General features: G+C 57.3%; 2 protein-coding genes across 2 annotated transcripts; both read right to left on the minus strand.

Annotated features, from left to right (window-relative positions):
• Positions 1-2,319: 2,319 nt before the first annotated feature.
• KCNH4 (potassium voltage-gated channel subfamily H member 4) lies at positions 2,320-18,603 on the minus strand. The gene is made up of 16 exons (XM_008149364.3): positions 18,528-18,603; positions 16,416-16,649; positions 15,973-16,119; positions 15,720-15,847; positions 14,673-14,916; positions 14,173-14,330; positions 11,165-11,372; positions 9,809-10,003; positions 9,209-9,408; positions 7,357-7,606; positions 6,548-6,792; positions 5,881-5,919; positions 5,339-5,685; positions 4,959-5,065; positions 4,252-4,325; positions 2,320-2,774 (listed from the first exon to the last, which is right to left on the minus strand). Exons 1-16 carry the CDS (start codon positions 18,601-18,603, stop codon positions 2,391-2,393), a joined length of 3,036 nt encoding a protein of 1,011 aa, XP_008147586.2. The 3' UTR covers positions 2,320-2,390.
• Positions 18,604-20,926: 2,323 nt separating this feature from the next.
• Positions 20,927-22,378, minus strand: HCRT (hypocretin neuropeptide precursor). The gene is made up of 2 exons (XM_008149551.3): positions 22,214-22,378; positions 20,927-21,425 (listed from the first exon to the last, which is right to left on the minus strand). The coding sequence occupies exons 1-2, from the start codon at positions 22,232-22,234 to the stop codon at positions 21,054-21,056; spliced, it is 393 nt and encodes a 130-aa protein (XP_008147773.1). The 5' UTR covers positions 22,235-22,378; the 3' UTR covers positions 20,927-21,053.
• Positions 22,379-23,232: the final 854 nt, after the last annotated feature.

Consider the following 23,232-nt stretch of genomic DNA (forward strand, 5'->3'; position numbering starts at 1 on the left):
TCGATTATTGGGGACATTCTGTGATGGGGAAGGCGATGGAAGCGCTGTAGGAAGGGTTCTCTGGAGGCTACTGGGTGAGATCAAAGGGAGAGCTCCTGCCACTGTCCAGCGGTAAACTCGGACCCTCCTCCTTTGGCTAGACTCCAAAACACTCCCGGACTACCTCTGCCTTTGCCTGCCCCGACACCCAACCAGAACCAGCTCTTGTCTCTGATGCCAAAAGCAGAGCCGGACCACTTCTGCCTTGTCTCTCCTCATCCATAAATACCGATTAGAACCACTTCTCTTTGTCCCCACCTTGCCCTCTCCATAGGCTGTTATTTTTTCTGCTCCCCTCAATATGGATTAGGACCACTTATGCTTCTGCCCACCCTTTACTCCCCAACAAAGACCATACCTCCTCTGCTTCTGCATCTCACCCCTTGGGACACGATTCAAAACCTGTATGGAATCAAAGCTCACCCCAGAGACAGCTGTGGGCATTGTTCCTATGACACCAGCCAACACCAATCATAGGCTGAAGCCTGAATCAAACTCTGGGATAACTGGCCACAAACTGCTCACACCTCTTTCCATCTGGTGTCCAGGATGCCTCTTTCTAACAATATTCCTAACACTCATCCCATCCACCCCTGCAATGGTCATCAGATAAATGAAAGCTAAGAGGGAAGAAAGGGCTTAGGAGAGCAAAGAGGATGGAGCAGAGTAGGGTTCCTAGCAGTTCTTGGCTGGTGACAAGATCTTCCCCCAGTCCCTGCTGTACCTGGCCTGCGATGGGCACAGGATCAATGGGGAGTTCCATGGCCACCTTTCCAGGCTTAGAGGTGAGCCTGAGTCTGGACTCTGTCCCCCAACATACTGTGTCTGAATCTATGGTTGTAACTGGGGAAGGGAGAGGAGGGGAATAATGGTCCATAGTGACTCATTAAGATTTCTGCCTCATCCCTGGGGCCCCTGGGGCATGAACATGGTACCAAGTGAATTGGTTGGCGCCTTTGCCCTTTCTAGACACAGCAACAGGGCCCTGGGGTATGGTGGGGGAGTGACTGCAGTGTAGTTCCTCCAAAGCCCTGGGGCTCTCCAACCAACCTCTAGAAACAGCCAGAGACAACAACTACAAAAATAAAGAATTTATTTCCTATCCCAAAGTGTTGAGTGGTAAAGGAGAACTGGAGACCAGGGTGAGACTGTGAGAAGTCAGGGCTCCGAGGGAGACCATGTTGGTAAAGGGGAGAGCAGGCTTGGCTGAAGTCTGGAGGCAGGGGAGGGGCAGGAGTGCTGCTGGAACTGTTTCAAGTTGTTGGCAACAGAAGAGGCCACCTTCAGTGATAGCCTGCAGAGAGAAACAGAGATGTTGACAGTCCCACACCCAGGAATAGAAATAGACATTGCTGAGCCCAAAAAGTACCTTTTGGGACACAGGATCCTGGAAACACACTCTAAGGCAAGGACTGCAAACTCAAACCCCACAAAGACCAGACAAATAATCCAAATGAGGGAAGTTAGCCGAGTATCAGGAGATGATGAAGAAATATGGAGGCTGTGAAGAAGTGGAGAGCACAGTCCCCATCTACAGAGGACAGTGGCCACCCAACACCACCTGATGATTGCCAGATGGCATATGGATTGCCTGATCTCCCGACATTTCATAGAGAGGCTGGAATAGTTCGGTTCTTATGTATACTCTCCTGATTTTTAATGTTGGCAACTCATTAATTTTTTGAAAAACTGCTGAGAGCCAAAGCATATCTGGGGGTCATCATTTTGTTTCCTGTCTGGGCTGTGAGCCCCTCCAGCTCGGGTTGGTAGAAGAAGGCCTAAGAAGTCTTGGTTTGCTCAAATGCCAGCCAGGTTCTGAAACTTAGCCCTCTTGAGGCAGCATAGCTCTCAAGGTTTCCGCCAGAGACCAGGGGCCGGGACAGACACCTCACAATATCACTACACTGTCTCCGCAGTGGGATCTGCAATCTATCCCTCTGGCTGTAGACACACCAAGATCCTGCCTGCTGTGGCCTCACTCTTCATTTCCCAGGCTGGATCTGGGGCCCTTCCCCATCCCCGTCTGCTCCCCCAGCTCTACCTGCCTCCAGGTCCTGGGAGAAGGCAGGACATCTCATCTGCCCAGCCTGATGGGCATCGTGCTCTGTCTCATGCCTGTTGGGCTCCACGGCCTGAGGTAACTCCCCTCCCAAAAGGAGGAGCATAGGAGGAGATTTGGAAAAGGAAAGAGGGTCGGAAGTGACCAGGCTTTATGAAAAAGGTCCTGAGAATCCAGAGCCAACCAGACCGGCTGGTGGCTGCTGACCCGAGGCAGGAGGCCCTGGGCTCAGCCCCTCCCTGATGGCAGGTGGCAATGCCCACCCCAGACAGGCCTGGGCCCAGGGCCAGGGTCAGTGGAATGTGTCTGACCTGGACCGGAAGCTGGGAGTTGGAAGTGAGGCCTCTGGCACTGGGGAGGGTCCCAGAGGGTCAGGCTCTGAGGGGTAGGGGGACAACACGTAGGGTCTGAGGTTGGGGTGGGCAGCCCCCAGCTCTGCTGTCCCCACAGTGGCTGGGCAGTGGACCTCAGCGAGAGTAGTATCCTGGATGCTAGATGGCGGTCCCGACCGACAGGGAGAGATGATGCATGGAGGCCTCCGCTGGAGGCACGGAGGGTCTGAGGGCCAAGCTGAGGCTGTTGGGTGGCCTGGGGGACCCAGCCTGGCCTGCAGCAGGCCCATCATGTGCCGGAGCTCCTGGCTGAGCTGAGACACTTCTTGGTTGAGGCAGGAGATCTGTTGAAAACACATCCAATTGTTTCCCAGGTGTCACAACAATCACTCCCCTCCTAGGTGCACCCCTCTACAGGTTACAAAGTTCTTTCATGACCACTCTCTGCTCATGGCCACTGGGAGAAGAAGCCAGGGCAGGGGTCATTTTGTCTAGATGTAAATATCCCAGCCCTTTTCCAAAAAGGATTGGGGACAGCAGCTATTGCCATCCTCCCAACACCCCACTTTTACAAGATGCAGAAAAATGTGCTCAAAGAAGTTACAGGGCTTTGAAGCGGCAGATGTAGCCTTACTGTCAGGCGATCTCATCACAAGAGCTCAAGTGTTTTTCAAATTTCAGGGAGTACAGAATCAACTGAGAAACTTATAAAAATGATTTCTGGGCCCTACCCCAGACCTTCCAATTTGGGTGAGACCCAGGAGTGTGCATTTTACCAGGTTTTCCAGGTGCCCATAGACACTCAAGTGTGGAGCCCCTGGCCTAGAACTGTGAGCAGAAGCAGGGCTGGCCCTCAATCTTGCGGAACAGGGGCTGGCCCCGCCCCCGGCCCCAGGCCCCGCCCCAGCCCAGGTGCTCCCCTGGGAAGCTTGATGTTTATCTGAAGGAGGGAAGGCCAACTCCCAAGGGCTGGGCAGCTTCGCTGTGAGACAATTCTGAGATCCCTGGGGAGGAGGCAGAGGCAGAGCCTCCGCATACAGCATCTGGGCTCTTCCTGACCGGGATTCAGATATTGGGCTCCAGGTCCCCCAAGGCTGAAGGCCCCTTAGCCTCCCTGTCTTCTTCCTCCATGTTTGCTTAGCTCTCATTTCCGAGGGCTGGGCTGAGGGAAAGGCCTTGGTTGGGGGCCATTCTGTGCAGGAGAGGATCCCCAGGTGGTGCAGGGAGGAGAGGCCCTCTTTCCTGGCTGGACAACCTGAGCCAGCCGGGAAAGAGGGGAAGCACCGATCAATGAGGACTTAGACTGTGCTGGGGACCAGCCAGGCATGTGTGCGCTCTCATTGCGTCCTCACAACCACAGGGGGAAGAACGCATTATTTCCCCCGTTTTTAGGTGAGGAAATCAAAGTTCAGAGTGGTTGTGGGACTTGCCCGAGGTCATCCAGCTAGTGTACATATATTTATTTTATTTTATTATTTATTTCAGAGAGGAAGGGAGAGGGAGAGAGAGATAGAAACATCAATGATGAGAGAGAATCATTGATCGGCTGCCTCCTGCACGCCCCCTACTGGGGGTTGAGCCCGAAACCCTAGCCCATGCCCTTGACTAGAATCAAACGGGGGCAGGAGGGGGGGGGCGGGGGGGAGCAGGGGAGGGACCCTTCAGTCCACAGCCCAACGCTCTATCCACTGAGCCACACCAGCTAGGGCTAGTGTGAATATTTAAATTCAGGACTCTGACTCCAAATCCTGACATGGTTTATATGATATTCCCAAAATGATATTCTCCAAAAGTGGAGGCGAGGAACCAGCCCCAACCAACCTCCTGGTTCAGCCTGCAGACCTTTTCCTTCATCTCCTCGGCTTCAGCGGCCAGTTCCTGGCTGAGCCTGGTCCCTGCAGGCAGAACGGGGTAAAGGGAGGCAGTGAGTGCAGGGAGCATGCGTCTACAGCTTGGACTGGGCCCCCTCCTGTGGCTGGGAAGGCAGGGAGCAAGGGGAAAGGAAGCTCTGGGGCAGGATGATGGGGAAACCAAACTCTTAGGCTGGTTTTGAAGCCCTATGACTTCCCCAGTATCCCCCACCACTTCCCCAGTATCCCCAGCTTGGTCCTCCCAGCTCTAGGCATGGATCTTCCTTTTGATATCTAAACATAACCTTTATGTCTTGCAACAACTGCCTTACTCCACCCCTCAAACTCCTACCCACCCTTTAAGACCCAACTCAAGAGCCCCCTCCTCCAGGGAGCTCTCCTTTCCTACCTCAGAGCCCTGCTCCTGTCTCAGTTGTGGTGCTCAGCACGCTGTTCTGGAATCATTGATCTGAGTAACAGGTGTGTCTCCCCCACTAGACTGGGAGTTCACTAGGAGTGTGGGCCAGGCCTGGTTTATCTGTGTATTCCCAGCACAGCACCCAGCACATGGTAAGGCCTTACTACATGTGGGATGGGTACATGGATGGATGAATGAATGAATGAATGAATGGCAGGTGAATGGGTGACTATGAGTGGAAGTCCACTGCTGGTCCTTACCTGTAGGGGAGGCCTGAGAGCGGGGCCTAGGGTGCTCAGGCCTCCTGCTGAACTGGAATGTAGGGGCCTCTGCTGTGCTGCCGGAGTCCTCAATGCCGTCCACTATGCTGGGACAGAGGCAGTGACCATCAATCCCATGGGGCGAGGGTAAGGGCCAGAGCAGCGCAGGCAGAGGGTGAATGGGGGCGGCAGTGCCAGGGAGCTGGGGAGGAGCAATGGTCAAAAGGGTGGGGTGGGGTGGGGTTGCAAGCTGTGGTGGGTCAGGAAGGGCACAGGGGGTACATGGGGCAGAGACAGGTGGGAGCTTTGGGGACAGAGCCCAGAGAAGGTTCTGGAAGCCAGCAGTGGTATGGAAATGGCAGGGGAGGCTGGTGTCTCACCGAGGACTGAGGTCCGAAGTTCCAAAGGTTCCCAGTGGGGGAATAAGAAGCTGAGGGGGCTTCCTGGCAGCAAAGCCCCTGGGGGGGCCATGAGAAGAGGGGCTGTGGCCTCGGCCAGCCAGGGCAGGGGATGAGGATGGGGACAGGGAAGGGGAAGAGACAAGGGCTGAGAATGGAGGCAGCTGCTCGCCCAAAAGGCTGAGCAGGGAGCCTCGGGGCCTTGCTGGGCTAAGGTTGGGCAGCAGGAGGGGCCGGCGGGGCCTGGGAACACGGTCCGACTCAGCCTCAGCCTCGGTGATGGATGGCAGGGTCTTGTCTGAGGAGGAGCCAAGGCTTTCGGAGTGGGGCTGTGGGCAGAGGGAGCAGCTGATGTTGCAGGACAGTGAACAACAGGCCCCCTTCACTAAGCAACAGTCTTCACTGGCAGATGATGCTCCCCATCCCCGCTCCCTTCTCCCTGCAGCAGAGGAGCCAAGGAAGGTGTCCCCACTCCCCACCTCTCCCCCATTCAACCTCAACTGCACCCAGGAAGGCCGTGTTACCTGGGAGGGCTGAGGGGATCGGGAGAAGTGGCTGAGGCCCTGTGGGGACAGAGGGGATCACCTTACTCACGCCTTCCCCCTCCATTAGTGCAACACCTCCTCGGCTCACCCATCAGTGTTGTGGGGTTTGAGAATATGGAGCCTTTTTGTGGATTTGAGTCAGAGGTACCTCCAACTCTGACTCAGAGAAATCCTGAGTGGAAAGTCAATGTGAAAAGCAGTAAAAGACATAGGCCTAGGGTGTACCCTATAGACCTAAACCAAAATGGGCTCAGAAAACATTTGGTGAGTGAGGAAGCCCCAGGGGATAGTGGTCAGTCCAGAGAGGAACTTTATGGATGAGGAACACAGGAGGGGGATTGTTCCCAAAATGGAGGTCCTTTGGGGATTCTGGAGCAAAGCTGAGGGTAGGCCAACAGGAGCTGGGTTAGTACAGTTGGAAGTAAATGTGGTGAGAGATGGTCCATGGGGTTGGGTGATGGTCAATGGGGTAGGGTCAGTGGGAGTGGAAGATGTTAAATATGGAAGGGGCAATGGACAGGGGTGCCTGGGGTTGAGGATGTTTTCAGGGTAGAAGGCAATGCATGAGGCTCTCTCTAGGGCTGAGGGAGGTCTGCTTTGAAGGAAGGAACCTCAGGGGAGATGGAAGTTGTAGAGGTCTACATACATTGGTGTCAGAGCCCTGGCGCAGGTTGAAGGTGAGGTCCCGGGGCAGCCCAGCCCGGAAGGCAGCCCCATACTCAGGATAGAGCTTCATGACCTCCGCCAGCCCTCGGCTGCTCAGCTGCTGCAGGCCACAGTAGGTCAGTGCTTTCACGTCAGCGCTGGTCTTCAGCACACAGCTCGGGCCTGCTCCTGACCCAGGCTCCTGTCTTGGCTCAATGGTATCTGTCCCAATCAGGTCCCCCTTTCCTGTGGGTAAGGGATGGGGACAGTGAGCTGGGGCCAGTCGGCTGGGGAGAGGGACCAAGAGGATATAACTGGTCAATGGATTTGAGGGGTGGCCAGTGTGTTTGAAGGATTGTTGAAGGTGGGTTTAGTGGAAATGATCAATGGAATTGGGAAAAAATTAGTGGAGAATGACTGGTGAAGTTGGGAGACAGTTAATGAGGGGTGTCAGTAAGGTTGGAGGAATGACCAATGGAATTGATCAATGATCAATAAAGAATGACCAGAGGGGTCAGTTAAAGGGTAAGGTCAATGGAGTGGAAGGTCAATGGTGAAGAATCAATTTATTTGGGGGACAGTCACTGAGGAAGGGTTGATGGGTTGAGGTCTGGCCAATGGGATTAGGGGAGAGTCTGAGGGGAACGATCAAGAGGGGATGGTATTAGGGTGAAGGGACCAAGAAAGAGTACTCCTCAGTAGGAATTCCAGATATCCACCAAAAGCATCCCAGTCCCTAGGTTCTTGGCCACTCACAAGGCCTCTGGGGAAGGTTCCAGGGTAGGTAGTAGGTGGTGGTGGTATCCTCACCCAGGATGGCCAGCACCATGTTGTCACGGAGCACCTCAAGCGAGCCTGAGCAGACGTAGTAGTGTGCCTGCAGAGCGTCCCCTCGGCGCAACAGGTACTCGCCCGGAGCACAGAATGAGGTCTTGATGTGCAGGGAGAGGGCCCGCAGGCAGCCCCTGCTGGCTGCTCCAAACAGCGGCAGCTGCAGGATCTCCCGATTCAGGTGCAGAGCAATGTCAGCTCTCAGCTCATCCGGGAAGTCACGCAGTAACTGCATAAGGGGCACAGGTCATGCGGGCCATCCCCCCTGCAGCTGCTACTTGATTTCTACGAACGTGCTGAGCTGTCTCCAAGGAGATCGCTCCAACTTGCCCTTTGCTTCGAAGTTACCCATTTCTGACGTCAATTTTACTTGTGTGTGGACCTCCCAACCCAGCTGCTGGGGCGGAGACTAGGTCTTTTCCTGCCTGCCCACTGACCTTGGTTACACACCAAGTCACTCACACATGCCCTGGTTCCTCAACACCACAAATGCAAGGACCATCCCTGGTGGGTCAGCCTCAAGCTGGAAGCCAGACTAGAAGTCAGCTCTGCTTTTAAATCGCTGTGGACCTTGAGCAATCCATTTCCTCTCTCTGGGCCATCTGTAAATTGCTGGGTTACACCAGATCTTGAATATTATCCATGACCTCCTAGAGCTAAACTTAATATTCACGGTTCCATCCGCACACTATGGAGGCCTTTAACCCCTGTGGCTTGTTGATCTCTTTCTTGTCCCCGTTGTCTCCCCGGGTTCCTCTTCTGCAGCGTGCCTCTTTGGCTCTCTCCTAACTTTCCACACTCACCCTGCATCACAGCAACCCAGCTCCATGACTTCCCCACTCCCTGGGAGCCCAGAGCCCTACAGCTGGGTCCAGACCTATGTTTTCAACTACCTACGGGGCTGACTCCACCTGGATCTCCCACAGGCACCACACTCTCATCATGGCCCCACACCGGGCTCCCATTTTTACCCCCAACTACAATCTTCTTCCTGTAACACCCCCATCGCACCCCTTGCCCCCAGCCAGAAACCTGGGAACCACTCTGAGCTCCTCTTCTGCAACCAGGACCACCAAGTCCCATGGTGCCTGCGCTTAGAAATCTCTCCTGGATCCCCAGGCCACTCCCCAACCTCAGCATTTTGCAGGATAACATCTAAAGTCAAGGCCATCTGTGACCTGGGCCTGCCCACCCAGTCTCTGGCACTGCTCTCCCTCTCCACCTGCCCCGGTGCCCACACTCTCGTTCCTAAAGGCTCACTGAACTACCTTCCATTTCCTGAACTCACCCCGCTCTTCTGTGTCAACATTTCTGCCCCTGAGCTCCTCTGGCTCTTCCTGTCTGGAATGGCCTTCTGGTCGCAGGCCCATTTCCTTCTTGTCCTTCACGATGCCGCCTTCCCTGACCCCTCTAGGCCCAGATGCAACACAGTGGGGATCCCAAGTGGCAGGCACATCCCTCCAGCAGAGTCCCCTTCACTGTGTAACGTATTTACCCGTTTGCCTCCCTTACCAGGCTGGTGTCTCCCTGAGGGAAAGAGCTGTGATGGCCTTGGAGCCCCCTGGGTTCAGCCCAGAGGCTGGCCCACAGCGGATGCTCGGGAATTGTTGGCCGAAGGGAACATGGCTTTAGCTAAGGCCTGAGCTCCCTTTCATGTCCCAAATTCTAGTGCAGGAAAGGGGATGTGGATTTCAGTGGGTACACGCTCTTGTGAATAACACCTCACCTCCCTGGAGCCCCTTTGCCTCCATTCCAAACCCGGAGGGAGAGACTGTGCCCTCTTCCCCGTTGCACGGCCATGCGGCGAAGACCAGGAGCCCCGGCACGCTACCTGGTTGGCGTCGATGCCGCTGTTGACAGCCCACGTGGTCTGGAAGTACTCGAGCATGCGCTGCTTGAGCGGCCGCGGCAGGCGGTGCAAGCAGATGAAGTCCTTGAGGTCCTTCATGCGGCTGTGGTAGAGCGAGCGGCGCGAGTACATGCGCTGGATGATGGCCGTCACGTTCCCGAACACCACGGCGTGCATCAGCGCTGCAGCGTGGGCGGCGGGCAGCAGGTCAGGGTGGCCACCCGTTCCCAGACCCACCCTGCCCTGGACAGGTCTCTGGGTTCCTGGCAAGGGCCGGGGAGCCAGTGGGCTCCTAAGTGCCTACCTGGTGGCAGGGGCTGGCTTGGGAGGGGAAGAGAGAGTGGTCCCGAGAGGGGTCAGACCTGATGCGTCTCTCACCCGCCCCCCCTGCCCCCAATTAGGCCATGAACTTGAGTTTCCCATTCCCTAAACAAGACACCATGCCTGTTTGTGACGTCCCCCAGGGCCGGTATGCAGTAGGCCAGAGGAAACGTCTATGAAGGAATGCAGGACTGCCTGGATGGCCTGCTTTGGGCCCCGATCTCCCTATCTGCATGCTTGGCTTGGCAGGCCCGGCCTCACCGCCTATGAGCATCGTGCAGATGGAGAAGATCTTCTCAACGTCAGTGTTGGCGCACACGTTGCCAAAGCCCACGCTGGTGAGGCTGCTGAGCGTGAAGTAAAGCGCAGCAATGTAGGCGCTGCGCCGCGACGGGCCGCCCGCCGAGCTGTTGACATAGGGCACCTCCAGCCGCTTGCCCAGCTCATGCAACCAGCCTGGAGGGTGGAAGGATGCAGGTGGTGGAGAACTGGGCTTCCCTGAGCGGCCTGCATTCCACTTTAGCCAAGAACTGACAGCGGGGAGGGGAGGTTTGCATGGGCAGCCTTGGCCTGAGCCTCCCCACCGTGAATTGGTTACAGTTGCAGCTCAAGGCTACCAACTCTCTACTCTGCTGACTGTTCGGGGGCCTCTGCCTCTCTAATCGTTTATGGAGTGCCTCCTGTGCACAGGGTGCTGGAACTTGACCCAGCCAGACATCCTGCCTGCTCTGGTGGGAATGACGGTCTGCAGGGGAAAGAGACATGAAATAAATCATTACAGGTGGGAGGTGAGCTACTAAAAAGGAACTATAAGAAGAAATGGGGGTGGGGTGGGGGGGAAATGGGAGATAATCTGTAATACTATCAACAATAAAAATGTATTTAAAATAAAAATAAATAAATAAAAGGGAACAATAGGGTATCTTAGGCGTCATACTGGGTTAGGGAAAGCCAATACAATGTGTGGGGGAGAGTATGGTCCCTGAAAAGCTCCCTTAGGACAGAGCATTTTAGCTGAGATTTTAAGGAACAGACAGGTCACCTAGGTGAAGGGAGGGAAGACAGAAGGAAAAGGATTCCAGAGAGGAAAACAGGGTCAAGGCCCCAAGGGAGAGAGCAGTACAACGTGGGTGCTGGAGGAGGCCCGTGTGGCTGCGGCACAGGGGGGTGGGGTGAAGAGGGGCCAGGTAGGGACAGAGAGGGCGTGCACTGAGTGCGGACTTGATGGCAGTAGGGAGCCACCAGGAGGAGCCAGGGAGGAGTACTGCTCCCTCTGCCCCAAACACCCTCCTACTCCTGGAGAGTGTCATGCGGCAAAGACCAGGAGCCCCAGCACGCCACCTCGTTCAGTACATACCGTATTTTGATTGCCTATCACCCGTCTTGCTCCCCTGCTAGGCTGTGAGGTCCCCCCAAGGCAAAAGCCCTTGTCTACAAGTCAGTATTCCCACGCTTGATCCAGGAGGAGCTCAATGCGTGTTGGTTGGGTGAACAGAGAAATGTGGGTGGAAGGTGGTGGGTGGCGGTACAGGTGAAGGCATCCGCGTGGGTGCCTGGGTGCCTGAGTGCACAGGGCAGTGGATGGGCGGTCAGTGAACGCCGGGGTCAGTGGCTCACCGATGTCCCAGAGCAGTGGGTCGTTGGCCTCCATCTCCCGGCGCCCGATGACATACCAGACACAGGCCATCCAGTGGGCAAGGAGCGCAAAGGCGGACATGAGTAGCGTGAGCACCACGGCGCTGCACTGCGAGTACCGCTCCACCTTCTGCAGCAGCCGCAGCAGCCGCAGCAGCCGCACTGTCTTCAGCAGGTGCACCAGCGACGTCTGCGGGCGGGTGTGGGGGAGGCTGTCAGAGGCACAACCCCTCAGAGCCTCCAGGGCCCCCCGGGTCCCGCCCCCATCAGAGGCCCTGGGGCCAGGGGAAGCTGCAGCAGGAAGAACATCTCTGCTCTCTTGGACGGGGGGGGGGGGGGGGTCCAGGAAATGCAGGGGATGGGAGAATAGTACGAAAACGAATAATGGCCAACACTTCGTAAGTACTTACCATGTGTCAGGACTGCACTACGTTTTGCAATCCTCATTTAAAAAGTTAAGCTTTCAGTCCAGTTATCATCCTGGTTCCCAATTTGCAGATAAATAAACTAAGGCCCAGAGAGGTGAGTGACTTGCTCAGGGTCACAGACCAAGGAAATGATAGAGCTGGGACTCAGATCTGGGCTCACCCCAAAGTCCATTTTGGGTCATGCTGCCTCTTAGCACTGTGGGCTGGGAAAGAGTAAGTCCTGGCCAAAGGCAGGGGGATAGACAGAATGACCTCTGGGCCTGCACCAAGCCCCTAGCGTCCGAGCACAATTAGCTGTGGACAAGAGTGGTTGCTAGTGACGACAGCAGTTGTGGTGGGAGTCACCCTCGAGACAGAGGGATGCCCGGCAGAGTGGGAACGGGCTAGGACTGGGCAAGGTTTAGGGTTAGGGCCCTCTCCTCTCGTGGGTCGGCCGCCAATGAAATGTTGAGGGAAGAAGATCAGGGCCTGAGGGAGCCTGGGCTTCGAGATTTCCACCCTCGTGGGGCTTGGTGGGGGTTTGTGGAGCTGCTGGCCCCTAGTAAGGCTCCTGTAAGTATTGGCTAATATTACCACCACCACTGTTTCCATTTGGTTATTAATGCCTCAGTTGCTCTCCCAACCTTGGAGATGAGGAGCAGGTGGAGGCTTATCTTCTCACCACTAGGGCGGGGCTCTGGGACAGGGGGTGGGTAGCCTGGTCTGAAGGCCCTCACTGTCCTCTCAGGGGCCTCCAGCAGCATCCCTGTAGCCCTGGCCCTACAGGCTCCTGAACAACCTCACCCATTCTCTCTCATCTTAGCTGACGGAGGGGGCCCTGAGCCCCCCATATGGGCCCTCTCCAGGGCTTAATGCCTGCCCTCACCTCCCAGAGCTCCTGACTTTAGTCCTTCAGGACTTCCCCCAGTCACTGTCCCTGGGCCCCACTCCCTTGGGACCCTCCTCTCCCTCTCCTAGGACCTGGCTCCTTCAATTCCACCACTCTGCCAGTGCCTCCTCATCCTCTCCCTTTGCTGTGCCTCCCTCCAGTCCCAGCACTGCTCCTCACCCGCCTGTATACCAGACCATCCACTCGGGTACCCTGGTTTCCTGGGAAGCAGGGTGCTATGTTGGGAAGAATACTAGACTAGGAGTCTGGAGACCTGGCTCCAATCTCCTGCCTGTTACTGCTAGCTGTGTGACCTTCAGCAAGCCACTTAACCTCTCTGAGCCTCTGTATCCATCTCTGAAAAAGAGGGATAAGAGAACCAGCCCTGAAGGATTATTGTGAGGTTCCTATGTGATGACGATGTGTGAAAGAACTTGGTAAACTGTAAAGTGCTCCTAAAGCTACCAGAGGAGGGGGAGCTGCCTGGGAGGAGGGACAAGGGGCTCTCTGTAGCTCTCTCTTTCCCCAGGGACAGCTGTCTGCCCAGCTGGCACAGTCTAGTGGGTACAGGGGATGGGGAGGGATTTGGGAGCTCTTCCTGGAATGGCCCGAGCCTCAGGGCAGACACACACATGCACGTGTGTGGGAGCGTGCATACACGTGCACACAGCCAGGAGAAGAGGCCCACAGCTTGTTGGCAGCTAGTTAAATCCGGCTGCATGTAGGTGGTTTCCCACTATAGCGAAGTGTGGCAGAGAGAGGAGCACACAGGGAAACCGCCTTCCACTTCCCCACCCAAACCAAGGGGTCTGCGGACAGAGGGTGGGACTCCCTCCCCCTGGACCTGCTATCTACTGGCTGGGTGCAGAGCTGACCACTCGAGAGCATTCCATGCAGCCCCTAGGGAGCTGGGAGGACACAGGTCTTAGCTCTCTGCCTCCAAACTCACCCCACAACCTCTCCCTCCTTGTCTGGGCTTGCTATGCTCCCCCCAAATGCTCTCTCTCTTCATCTCCTGCCAGCCAAACCCTACCCTCTGTCTAGGGCCTAGCTCTACTCTCAACTCCCTCAGGAACCCTTCCCAGGCCACCCTCGCCTCTGCCCAACTGGGGTGCTTTGACCTCCCCAGCACTGGCAAGATTTTAGATCCTTTTTACCCGTGCCCATATCCCAGTCTGGAGCTCCAAGGTCAGCTCGCTCCGTGCCAGCCTCCATGCACAGTACCAGGGCCCCATGTTCCACTTCATCCACCTCTTCTGTTCCTGCTGGCCCCAGTCCTGCCCTCTCACCAGCCTGGCTGCCTGGAGGCTGAATCCTTGTCCCTTTTCCCCACAGTGACCGTGCCCCACACAGCACTTTACAGACAGCTAAATGCTCATCAGCTGTTTGCTCAATAAAACGGAGAAAAGTACCACTCATTTGGTATCAGGCCAACGCTGCCTTGGTAGCTCGACTTCGCTTTTCATTTGTCTCAGCTTCCCTCAGAGATTGTGAGCTGAGCTCCCCACACGCACCGACCCTCTCAGGTCCTTCTCAGCTCCTAGCACAGGCCTCTGCCCCTAGCGGATGCCTGACCAGGAGTCACAGATGGGTTGATGGGAAGGACTGCGTCTGAGTTCGGAGTCAATCCCTTAGTGGGAGGTGCTATGCTGAAGCTGGGAGGTTAGCTGCATGGTGGGACGGGGGTCACTCACCACGGTGATGTTGAAGATGTAAAGCAGGTCAAAAGGCAGAGCAGCAATAAGGTCGACAAAGAACCAGGTGGCCAGGTAGTGGAGACCAATGGAACGAGGCGCAGAGACCACCTGGCCGGACTGGGACACATAGGTGGTGCGGAAGTTCAGAATGATATCTGGGGGTGCAAGAGGCTGTTACGAGGGTGTCTTGGTCTAGAAACTCAGGCCCAAGGGCCAAGAAACTGGCTAGGCTGAGAACAAGCCTTAGAGACCCTGGATGGAGTTAGAGGTAGAAATGGGGAGACAGATTGGGCTTTTGGCTGATCTTTAGGGAGGAAAGGTCTAGAGGCAGAAGGCTGCAGGGGTCAGGAGTCAGGGCACATGGACCATTAGGACTTCAAGACCCAGAAATGGATGGGTTCTGAATGACTGGGTTCTGCAGCCCAGGACAAAGCGAGGGCAGGATGAGTGGGTCCCTCCAGCCCACCCGCCGGGGTGTGTGGGGCAGAGGGTCTAACCCAGGATGAAGAGCATCTCCACGGCGATGTCACTGACAAGGGTGTGTCGGGAAGTGATGGGGGTGTCATCGTCGCCCAAGAAGCAGACATTGTAGGGGACGGTGACCGCGACGTAGAAGGTGGCGAGGAGGATGAGGCCATCCCATACAGCCTTGGGGACGCTGTAGTGGAGGAGGAGGCAGCGGGACCCCCCCACGGAGGCCACCTTGTACTCGGGCACTGATGGCTTTGGCTCAAACACGTTCTAAGGGGAGAGGGGTGGTGGTTGGGGACACTTGGGGGAAAGAGGAGCCAAGGCCGGGGGAGGGAGAGGCAGGGGATGGGGAAAAGAGGGAGTGGACACTGCAAACACAACCAGGAAGAGACAGAGGGTGCAGGAGAGGCTCAGGGGTGGCACCTGACCCTTCCTTGGCCAAGCTGCTGCCCAGGGCCTCTTGTGAATCGATCATGTTTTATGGGGAGTTTAATGTGTGACCTTCCCCCTGCTTAAGGATGTGGTGACAAATCAGGCACAAGCCCTACCTTGAGGGGTCACTAACTTCTCCCTCAGGTTCCTCTTGGGTTCTGGGGGCCCAATGGGAGATCGGTGTATGCAGGACTGAGGGGAGACTGGCACAACACCCCATTCCTTATAGATCTAAGAGACTACACGGAGGGTTGGAGACCCGATCCGTGGCTTCATCAGGGTCCTAGATGAAGGCTAGATGCGAGGCCCCCAATGGGGGTTTTTTCCCTAGGACCACAGCTTGTGATCCACCCACCCCCCCCATAGGTAACTTCACCAGCCAGAGTTGGGTGATGTAATGGCAGCTAGAGCCCAGCCTGGTGACAACTTCTGAGCGGAGTAATCTCAGTCACAGGAAGCAAGGGAGGTGGGGATGGAAGGAGATGAGGAGGAGGCATGAGTTAGAGCAGAGTTGGACATGAGAAATGGGCAGACAGAGGAAAAGGTCCCTGGAGGGGGACCAGACAGACAGGGAAGCAGGGAGGCAGTAACAGGGCCTCGGCATCACGGCAGGGAGGTGTTGGGGTGGAGACAGGACTCACACGATTGGTTTTCATGCCTCCCTGGCCTCGGCGGCCAAAGTGGCCAGTCAGTCTGCGCAGGACAGTGCGGTTCTGTCTCCTGGCGAATCGAAGTCTTGAGCTGGCTCCCCTCCTGCCAAGGGAGTTTTCTATTGGAAAGAAGGGTATGGGGATAAATGGGGGCACATCCCATGAGGCTGGGTAGGGAGAGGTCTGTGTGACCTTGGACATACACCTCTGACCATTCACGCCTTCTCCCCAGACTTGCAGTTACCATGATTGCTGTCCCCACGGCTTCCTGAGGGGCCACGTCCTGGGCCTCCACTCTGAGTGATGTCCTTGAAGGAAAAGAGGAAAAGCACCACCTCCCCCATCCCGTTCTTGATGGGCATCATGTCCAGGAGGCAGCAAAAGGCTGAGCCTGCAGGTGTGGAAAGATGGAGGGAGAAGGTGAGCAGCCCGTGGCATCCCTAACCCCCTCGGTTCCTGGGCAGCATCAAAGGGTTTGGTAAACGTTTGGAACTGGAAAAGTCCAAAGCTGACTCCTTCACCTTCCAGATGGGGGGACCAAGGCCCGGAAAGGGTCAGGGACGCACTCAGTGTTACACAGCTAGTGGCAGTGTGGGGGGACCAGCACCCAAGCCTTCCCTGTGCCCAGTGGACTCTGGGTAAAGCCTGGGGTCTGGGCAGGGTTGCAGGGCAGGCCAGGCCCCTCACCATCCTTCCGGTAGAAGCAAATTTCAGTCCGGTGCTCCTGATGGCCCTCCAGGGCCTTGTGGAGCCTCTGCAGGGCTGGCTCACTGGTCTCGGGACCGTAGAGGAAGCGGCAGCTGCAGGTTTTCTGCATGACCTCGGTGCGGCCGTAACCTGTGAGCTCGCAAAAGCCGTCGGAGCAGTAGACGATGGGAAAGCCCCTTGGGCCCTGTGCGTTGGCCAGAAGGAAGTTACTGTCTGTGGGAAGAAGAGGTCAAGATCAGGCCAAGGGCAGGAGGGGAGCTCAGCTTCCAGGTGGGCAGTACCTCCCAAAAGCTGTTGTCAGGGGTCCCAGGGCCAGAAGCGCCCCAGGCTTCCACGGGATTCCTGGATCCTGCTTTGGGATATTCTGAAATAAGAGTAAGAAGAGATAGAGAAAAAGGACAAGGACTTAAGGGTGACCTGGAATTTGGACAGGAACTCCTAGGGGATTGGAGAAGGAACCCCAAGAGCTCATCCCCCTGCCTTCAAGGGAGTACGCTCTCACTGTAGGGAGGCAGATAGCGTGGTGAGCTAGGGAATGGGCTCCTCCACCCCACCTCTGCGGATGGCTGATTGCGTGACCTTGGGCACGTTAATGAACTCCTCTGTGTCTCAGCTTCCTCATCTGCAAAGTGGGGGATACTATATCTTCCTCACGTGGTTGTTGTGAGTTACATGAGTTACCTGGGGAAAACCTTCGGCAACAGTCTGTGCTACAGTGTCCACTCCTCCACGTGGGCACAGCTTTCAAAGCAACTCATAGCCACTACCCGGTCACCCTATTGGAGAGTGGAGAGGACAGCGATTCTGGTGATGTGACACCCGTTTTATTGATAGGAAACGAAAAGGCAGAGATTACCTACACTCACAGATCTCCTTCGTGGGAGGAGGGAGAGTCACGACTAGCGTCCTCATCCCCTGCCTTCCAAGAAAGGTCCTCTTTTTAGCATCCCTTATCTAATTCCGGGCCTGTCCCCAGTGCTCAAAGTCTGACAGGATTGGGCAATGAAGTTGGGGCTCCAGCAACCCCAGCCGCAGGACCTGAGCTGGCTCCCTCCAGTTCCAATGGATAGGAGGCCACAGAGGGGCTCTATGGGCCACCCAGGGACAGAGTCTCTCAGCTAGGGAAGGGGCATGAGACACAACCAGTCCCGGGGGCGCTAGGAAGGGTGTGTGCCTGGGCATGGGATGGGCTGATGGGGACACTGAGGGTGCTGGGCCCTGGGCAGCAGCCTCCTTCTTCCATCCCAGAGCTCGTTGCTCCGGTGATGGGCGCTATGGAAACAAGGGAGGCGTGTGTGGAGGAAGGGTGGGGAGGCGGGGAGTCTCCCCCACCCCTCCACCCCCCGCAGATCAGTTTCCGCTCTTGGGTACCGCTCCCCGTATCTTCCAGAGGTAGCAAAGGTGCCCAGAGGGGCAGGCAGAGATCTCTAGGCTGCAAAGTAGGAGAAGGGAAAGGCGGGAGAAGGAGCGGGGAAGGAGGAGCGTGGCTGTCCAAGGTCCTGAACCTGGAAACCAAGCTGGGGTGGGCGAGCAGGGAGTTCCCTTCCTCACACGGACCAGCCCCCTCCTCCTGCCTCACATCCCTCAAACACAGACGCGCCACGATTTGGGGGTGCGTGACCTTAAAATCTAAACTAGGTCCTGCCGAAGTCTGATCTTCTCTCTTTCTCTCCCTCCTTCCCTCCCTCTCTTTTTCCTGGGGGAAGGGGGTGCTGGAACTGCCTGGGAGCGACTCCCGAGCGCCTGACCGCTTCTCCAACCTCCGCGTCTCGGATACCGTCACACGCGCCCCCAGCCAGCGGGGCTCTGCCCTGGAACGGGCCGCTCTCAAGGCCTCTCCTGCGTTTTGCCACACAAAGAGCCTTTCGTGGCTCCACTCACACCCCCTACCTTGGCCCCCCGCACTCTTGGCCCTCTCCCCGCTTCCCCTCGCAGCGCAGTCTCAGTCCCGCTCCTTTACCGCGGCGTCGGGAGCTCCTAGACCCCCGACTCCACTCGCCCTTCTCGCCTCGGGTCTAGAAGACCAAGCCGGCCCCGACGGAGTCTTGGCTCCCAGCAGGAGCCCCCAGCCCCAGCCCCGGCCCCACTCACGCGTGCCGTCGAAGCGGGTGGCGATCGTGTCCAGGAAGGTGTTTTGCGGGGCCAGCAACCCCTTCATGACCGGCATGGCTCGGGGCGCGAGTTCGAGGCGCGGCGCCGAGGGCGGTCAGCTCGGCCGGGCCCAAGGGGGCGCGCTGCCGGCGGGGCCGGGGCGCCCCATGCGCGGGGCTGCCTCCTACCCTCCCTCCAACCGCCGCCGCCTCTGCTCCAAACCCCTCGGCTTTGGGCTCGGCGGGGCGCCGCCTCGGTGGCTCTTTTCCCCACGGGCCGGGTTCTTTCCCCAGGGCTCGGCCGCGTCCGCCACGTGGCCCCGCACGGGGAGGGGCTCCCAGTGACACCCGCACCTCTCTCCGCGGCCCTCCTTCGGGAGGGGAGCGGCCCACGCGAGTCTCTCTCGGAGAGAATTCGAGACACGCCTCCAGGGAGCAGAGGCTCGAAGAGGTGGTTCGGAGCCCGAGTGTCAGACACGCCTCCTCCCGGGTGGCCACGCCCCCGCGCGTGGTTCCCTGGCGCGCCTTGTGGCTCCGCCCACGGGTTTCCCCAAGCTCCGCCCAAGCTGGGGACGGTAACGGGTCCGCAGTGCTGCCTGCTGGAGTCGGGCCGTTCTGCAGCACTCCCAGGTCCCGGCGCTCCAACAGGAGACAGCACGGGTTAAAGAGGCTGCGCCTCAGTTTGCGTAGGGCACGCTGGCAAATTCTGCCTCTCAGCCCAGCAGGATGGATGAAAAGAGCTTTGGGGTCCATCGGGTAGAGTCCTGGCTCCGCCATTTACTAAATGTGTGACTTGGCCTCTCTGAGCCTCACTTTTCTTTTTTTTTTTTTTTAAATATATTTTATTGATTTTTTTACAGAGAGGAAGGGAGAGGGATAGAGAGCTAGAAACATCGATGACAGAGAAACATCGACCAGCTGCCTCCTGCACACCCCCCACCGGGAATGTGCCCGCAACCGAGGTACATGCCCTTGACCGGAATCGAACCTGGGACCTTTCAGTCCGCAGGCCGACGCTCTATCCACTGAGCCAAACCGGTTTCGGCAAGCCTCACTTTTCTTATCTGTAAAATGGAGCTAATAATTTTTACCTCATGCTGTTGCGAGAATGTAATAGCATGATGCATATGTTGGCACCAAATAAGTGTGTTGGAGAGCAATTTTCTCCCTTTTCCTATCGTCTTGACTTAACCCTCCCCTCTGCTGCCATTCAAGTGCAGGAGAGGCTGGAAGCAAGTTTGGGGCAGAGAAAGGTAGTTTCAGGGTGGACAGAGTCCGTTTGCAAATCTCCAAAGGAGAGCTGGTGGACTTTGAACTCCATCTTTTCCAAGACGGAACCAGTACAGCAGCAAGAAGGACCCAGGTGAGACCAGACACGGGACTTTTTCACCACGGAAGCAGAAAATTACTGGGGCAGCTGAGCGTGGAGGCTTAGGGTGACTGCTTCCCAGCTAAAGCCAGTGACGATGGAAAGATGGTCTCCGGAGAGGGCAAGCCAGTTGCATCCTCAACCCCCTTCCTCCCAGAGCCTGAACCCAGTATTAGATCGCTTAAAAGCGCCACGTCTTTTTGTGTCTTTACTTTTGGGTGTTATATTAGTGCCCTAGGACTCCTGTACCACAAACGGGGTGCTTAAACAACAGAAATTTATTTTCTCACAATTTTGGAGGCTAGAAGTCCAAGCTCAAGATGATGGCAGGACTGATTTCTTTTGAAAGCTGTGAGCTTCTGATGGGTTGCTGGCAATCTTTGGCTTGTAGATGCACCACCCACCTCTGCCTTCATGTGCCCATGGGTTCTTTCTGTGTACATTTCTGTGTCCAAATCCTCCCCGCCCCCTTTTGTAAGGACCCCAGTCATATTGGAGTGGAGACCCATTTCACTCCAACAGAACCTCATCTTAACTAATATCTGCAACGACCCTCCAAATAAGATCACATTCTGAAGTGCTGAGGCCTCGTTATAACTTCAACATATGAATTTGGGGAGGGGGCACAATTCAATCTATAATAGGTGTGTTCCAATAAAGTTGCAGGAAAATCTTGCCCCACCCCCGCATCAGAACTCGCGACTCCCAGCTACCTACAGAATAAAGTGGCTCGTGAGGGCCTTCGCAATCTGGGCTGCACCACGCCTCCCCACACCCTCCACCCCGCGCTGCAGCCACTCTGGATGATTTACGTTGAACCTCATGTTCCTGGCATCCTCCCCTCCAAGCACGCACCTCTGCGACTCTCTCCGCACCCCACGGCCTTGCACCGTGGCTTGCTCTGGGGAGCTCCCCATCCAAAAGTGTTTCAGGTCCAAGGCCGCCCAAGCTGAGGTGTCCCGGAGCCGGGCTTCCAGGCCCGCGGGCTCTTTACAGTTCGCACGACTCTTACGCCCCCTGGAGGGCAGGACTCTACCACACAGGAACCGAGACCGGCCACGTTAACGGAGACGCCTCTTTATTGCGCATTTTTCTGGGGGCTGACAGCGGGCGGGCAGAGGGGAGAGGGCAGTGCCAAGACATAGTCTGAGCACGGGCTCAAACCACGGACCGACCCCCAGGAGCGACAGCGGAGGCGGCCGCCGCGGGACAACGGCGTCCCGGGCAAGGGCGTGGCGTCGGCTCTGCGCCTGCGCGGCGGCCCATGGTCAGGATGCCGGCCGCGTGGTTGCCGTTGGCCTGCAGGAGGCGCTGCAGTCGGCCCTGCAGGCCTGGGGGGCCCGGCCGCCGCTTTCCCAGCGTGAGGATGCCGGCCGCGTGGTTGCCCGCGCCGTGCAGCAGCTCGTAGAGGCGGCAGGAGCACGTCTTCTGGCGGCAGCAGTCGGGCAGGGGCTGCGCGGCCGCGCCGGGCGACAGCAGCGCGGGCGGCAGCAGCAGCAGCAGCAGCAGCGTCACGGCGGTCCAGGGGACCTAGGGAGGAGGAGACCGGGCGCTGGGGTTCTTCCCGCCGCGCCCGCCTCCAGCCCCTACACCCAGGCCCTGCCCAGATGGCTGCGCGCCCCCTCCTGGCCGGCGCCCCTTCCTCGCTGCCCCTCGGTTTCCCTGCCTCTTGGCTATGTATGCTGTGGGGAGGGTTGGAGAAGGAGTCATTGGAGACCCCCTGGGCAGAAGGAATCCCTGTCTCCTCTGAGTACCCTTAATTCGTCCTTACCCCATGAGAGTGCTGACCACTCCACCTGAAAACAGGTGTGTGGGCGTCTGTCTGCACCGGAAGTTTGTACACTCCGCGAAACAGGCCCTATTTAGTCCCCCTCCCCCTAACCGCACCGGCAAACCCGTGCAAATAAATCAAGGACTAGCAGGATCCAAATCGTTGTCTTGTTTGCCTGCTCCTTTGCAGGGGACACTGAACTGGGCTTCGGCCCAGTTTCCTACCCTCTTAGGGGCCACAGCCTCCTCACTTTGGGAACTGGGTATTCCATAATTCCTACCCGGCTGGGCTGCTGGGAGGAGGAAACGAGATGACAGGTACCAGCAGCACCTGGTGAGTAGCTCCGGCTCAATAAACAGGAGCTCTTAGGAGAGCAGGGCACTACTGAACGTTAACCGAGGCAGCTTCTCAGCCAAGCGTCCAGCCAGCCCCCTGCCTGCCTCAGAGCCCACACGGGAGAACAAGAGGGGAGACTCTTTGTCAGCCCCCGAGCAAGCGCTCTCACTGCCCCCTGGAATGTGCGTCCCCTCCATCCCTGGGTCTGTACCTTTGTAGAGGGGGGGCTCATGGTGTCCGGAGCTCAGAGCGGAGCCGCAGGGAAAGGCGCCGTCGCCGGTGGTCCAGACAGCTAGGAACTGGAAGGCCGTCGTCGGTGACCTCTACCAGGGGCCTGGGGTTTATAATGCTCTGAGGTGGGGGGGCACTTGCGTCCACTCTGGGGCTAGACAAAGGCAAATCTAAGATTAGCCTCGTACAGGGGGGCCGTCGCCAGGCTGGGCCCAAGGAATGGCCGCCAGGACACGCAGAGGCTGGGGTTGGATCCCTGCGCCCCTGGTTCCCCCGCTTCTCTGTCTGCCTGCTCCTTGGAGATGGGGCGGTCTCCCGGCACTAATGAGGCCACCTTGCACCCAGGAATCTGGGAGCACAAAAGAGGCCTTGGCCGGGGCGCTGGTCTGGGACAATGCGGGGAGGGGCAGCTGCTAATTAGAGCAGGAGAGGAGGCAGACAGGAAACCCATTCTCCGAGGGGTATATGTGTGTGCGCCCGCCTCCCCTCTGCCCTGGGGTCTGTCAGGCTCCAGGGCCTTCTTCCTCCCTGGAAAAAGGCTCTGAGCTGGCTCTCCCTCCCCCAGGTCCATTCCCCCCGCCCTTTCCACTAACCTCCAAGATGGAAGACCTTGAAAACCAAACCTGGGCAGTGGGAAAAGAGTGCCTGGTGTTACCCCTTTGACCTCCCCAGCTTCCTTCCTGGAGGGCACAGACGGGGTCCCATCCCACCATCAGCAGCGAGTGAGCCCCCATGCTGGAGTCCCTCTTGTTCAGGGCACTGTCCATGGAGCAGCTGCCCTGTGTCAGGCCCTGCACGGGGCTCTGGAGGGACATATGCATAGGACATGCCCCGTTTTCAAGGCGCTCGAAGTCCAGGTGGGAGTGTGACCCGGCACAGAATGGCAGCTCAGTGGGAGAAAGGACTCTGAAAGGGCCTTTCACGAAAAGGGGATTTCTACCAGGCAAGGTCAGGGGAGAAGGCCTCTCCTGAAGGGACAACTTCAGCAAAGACCCGGCG

Source organism: Eptesicus fuscus, chromosome 20, assembly GCF_027574615.1.
Source record: "Eptesicus fuscus isolate TK198812 chromosome 20, DD_ASM_mEF_20220401, whole genome shotgun sequence".
Lineage (NCBI taxonomy): Eukaryota > Metazoa > Chordata > Mammalia > Chiroptera > Vespertilionidae > Eptesicus > Eptesicus fuscus.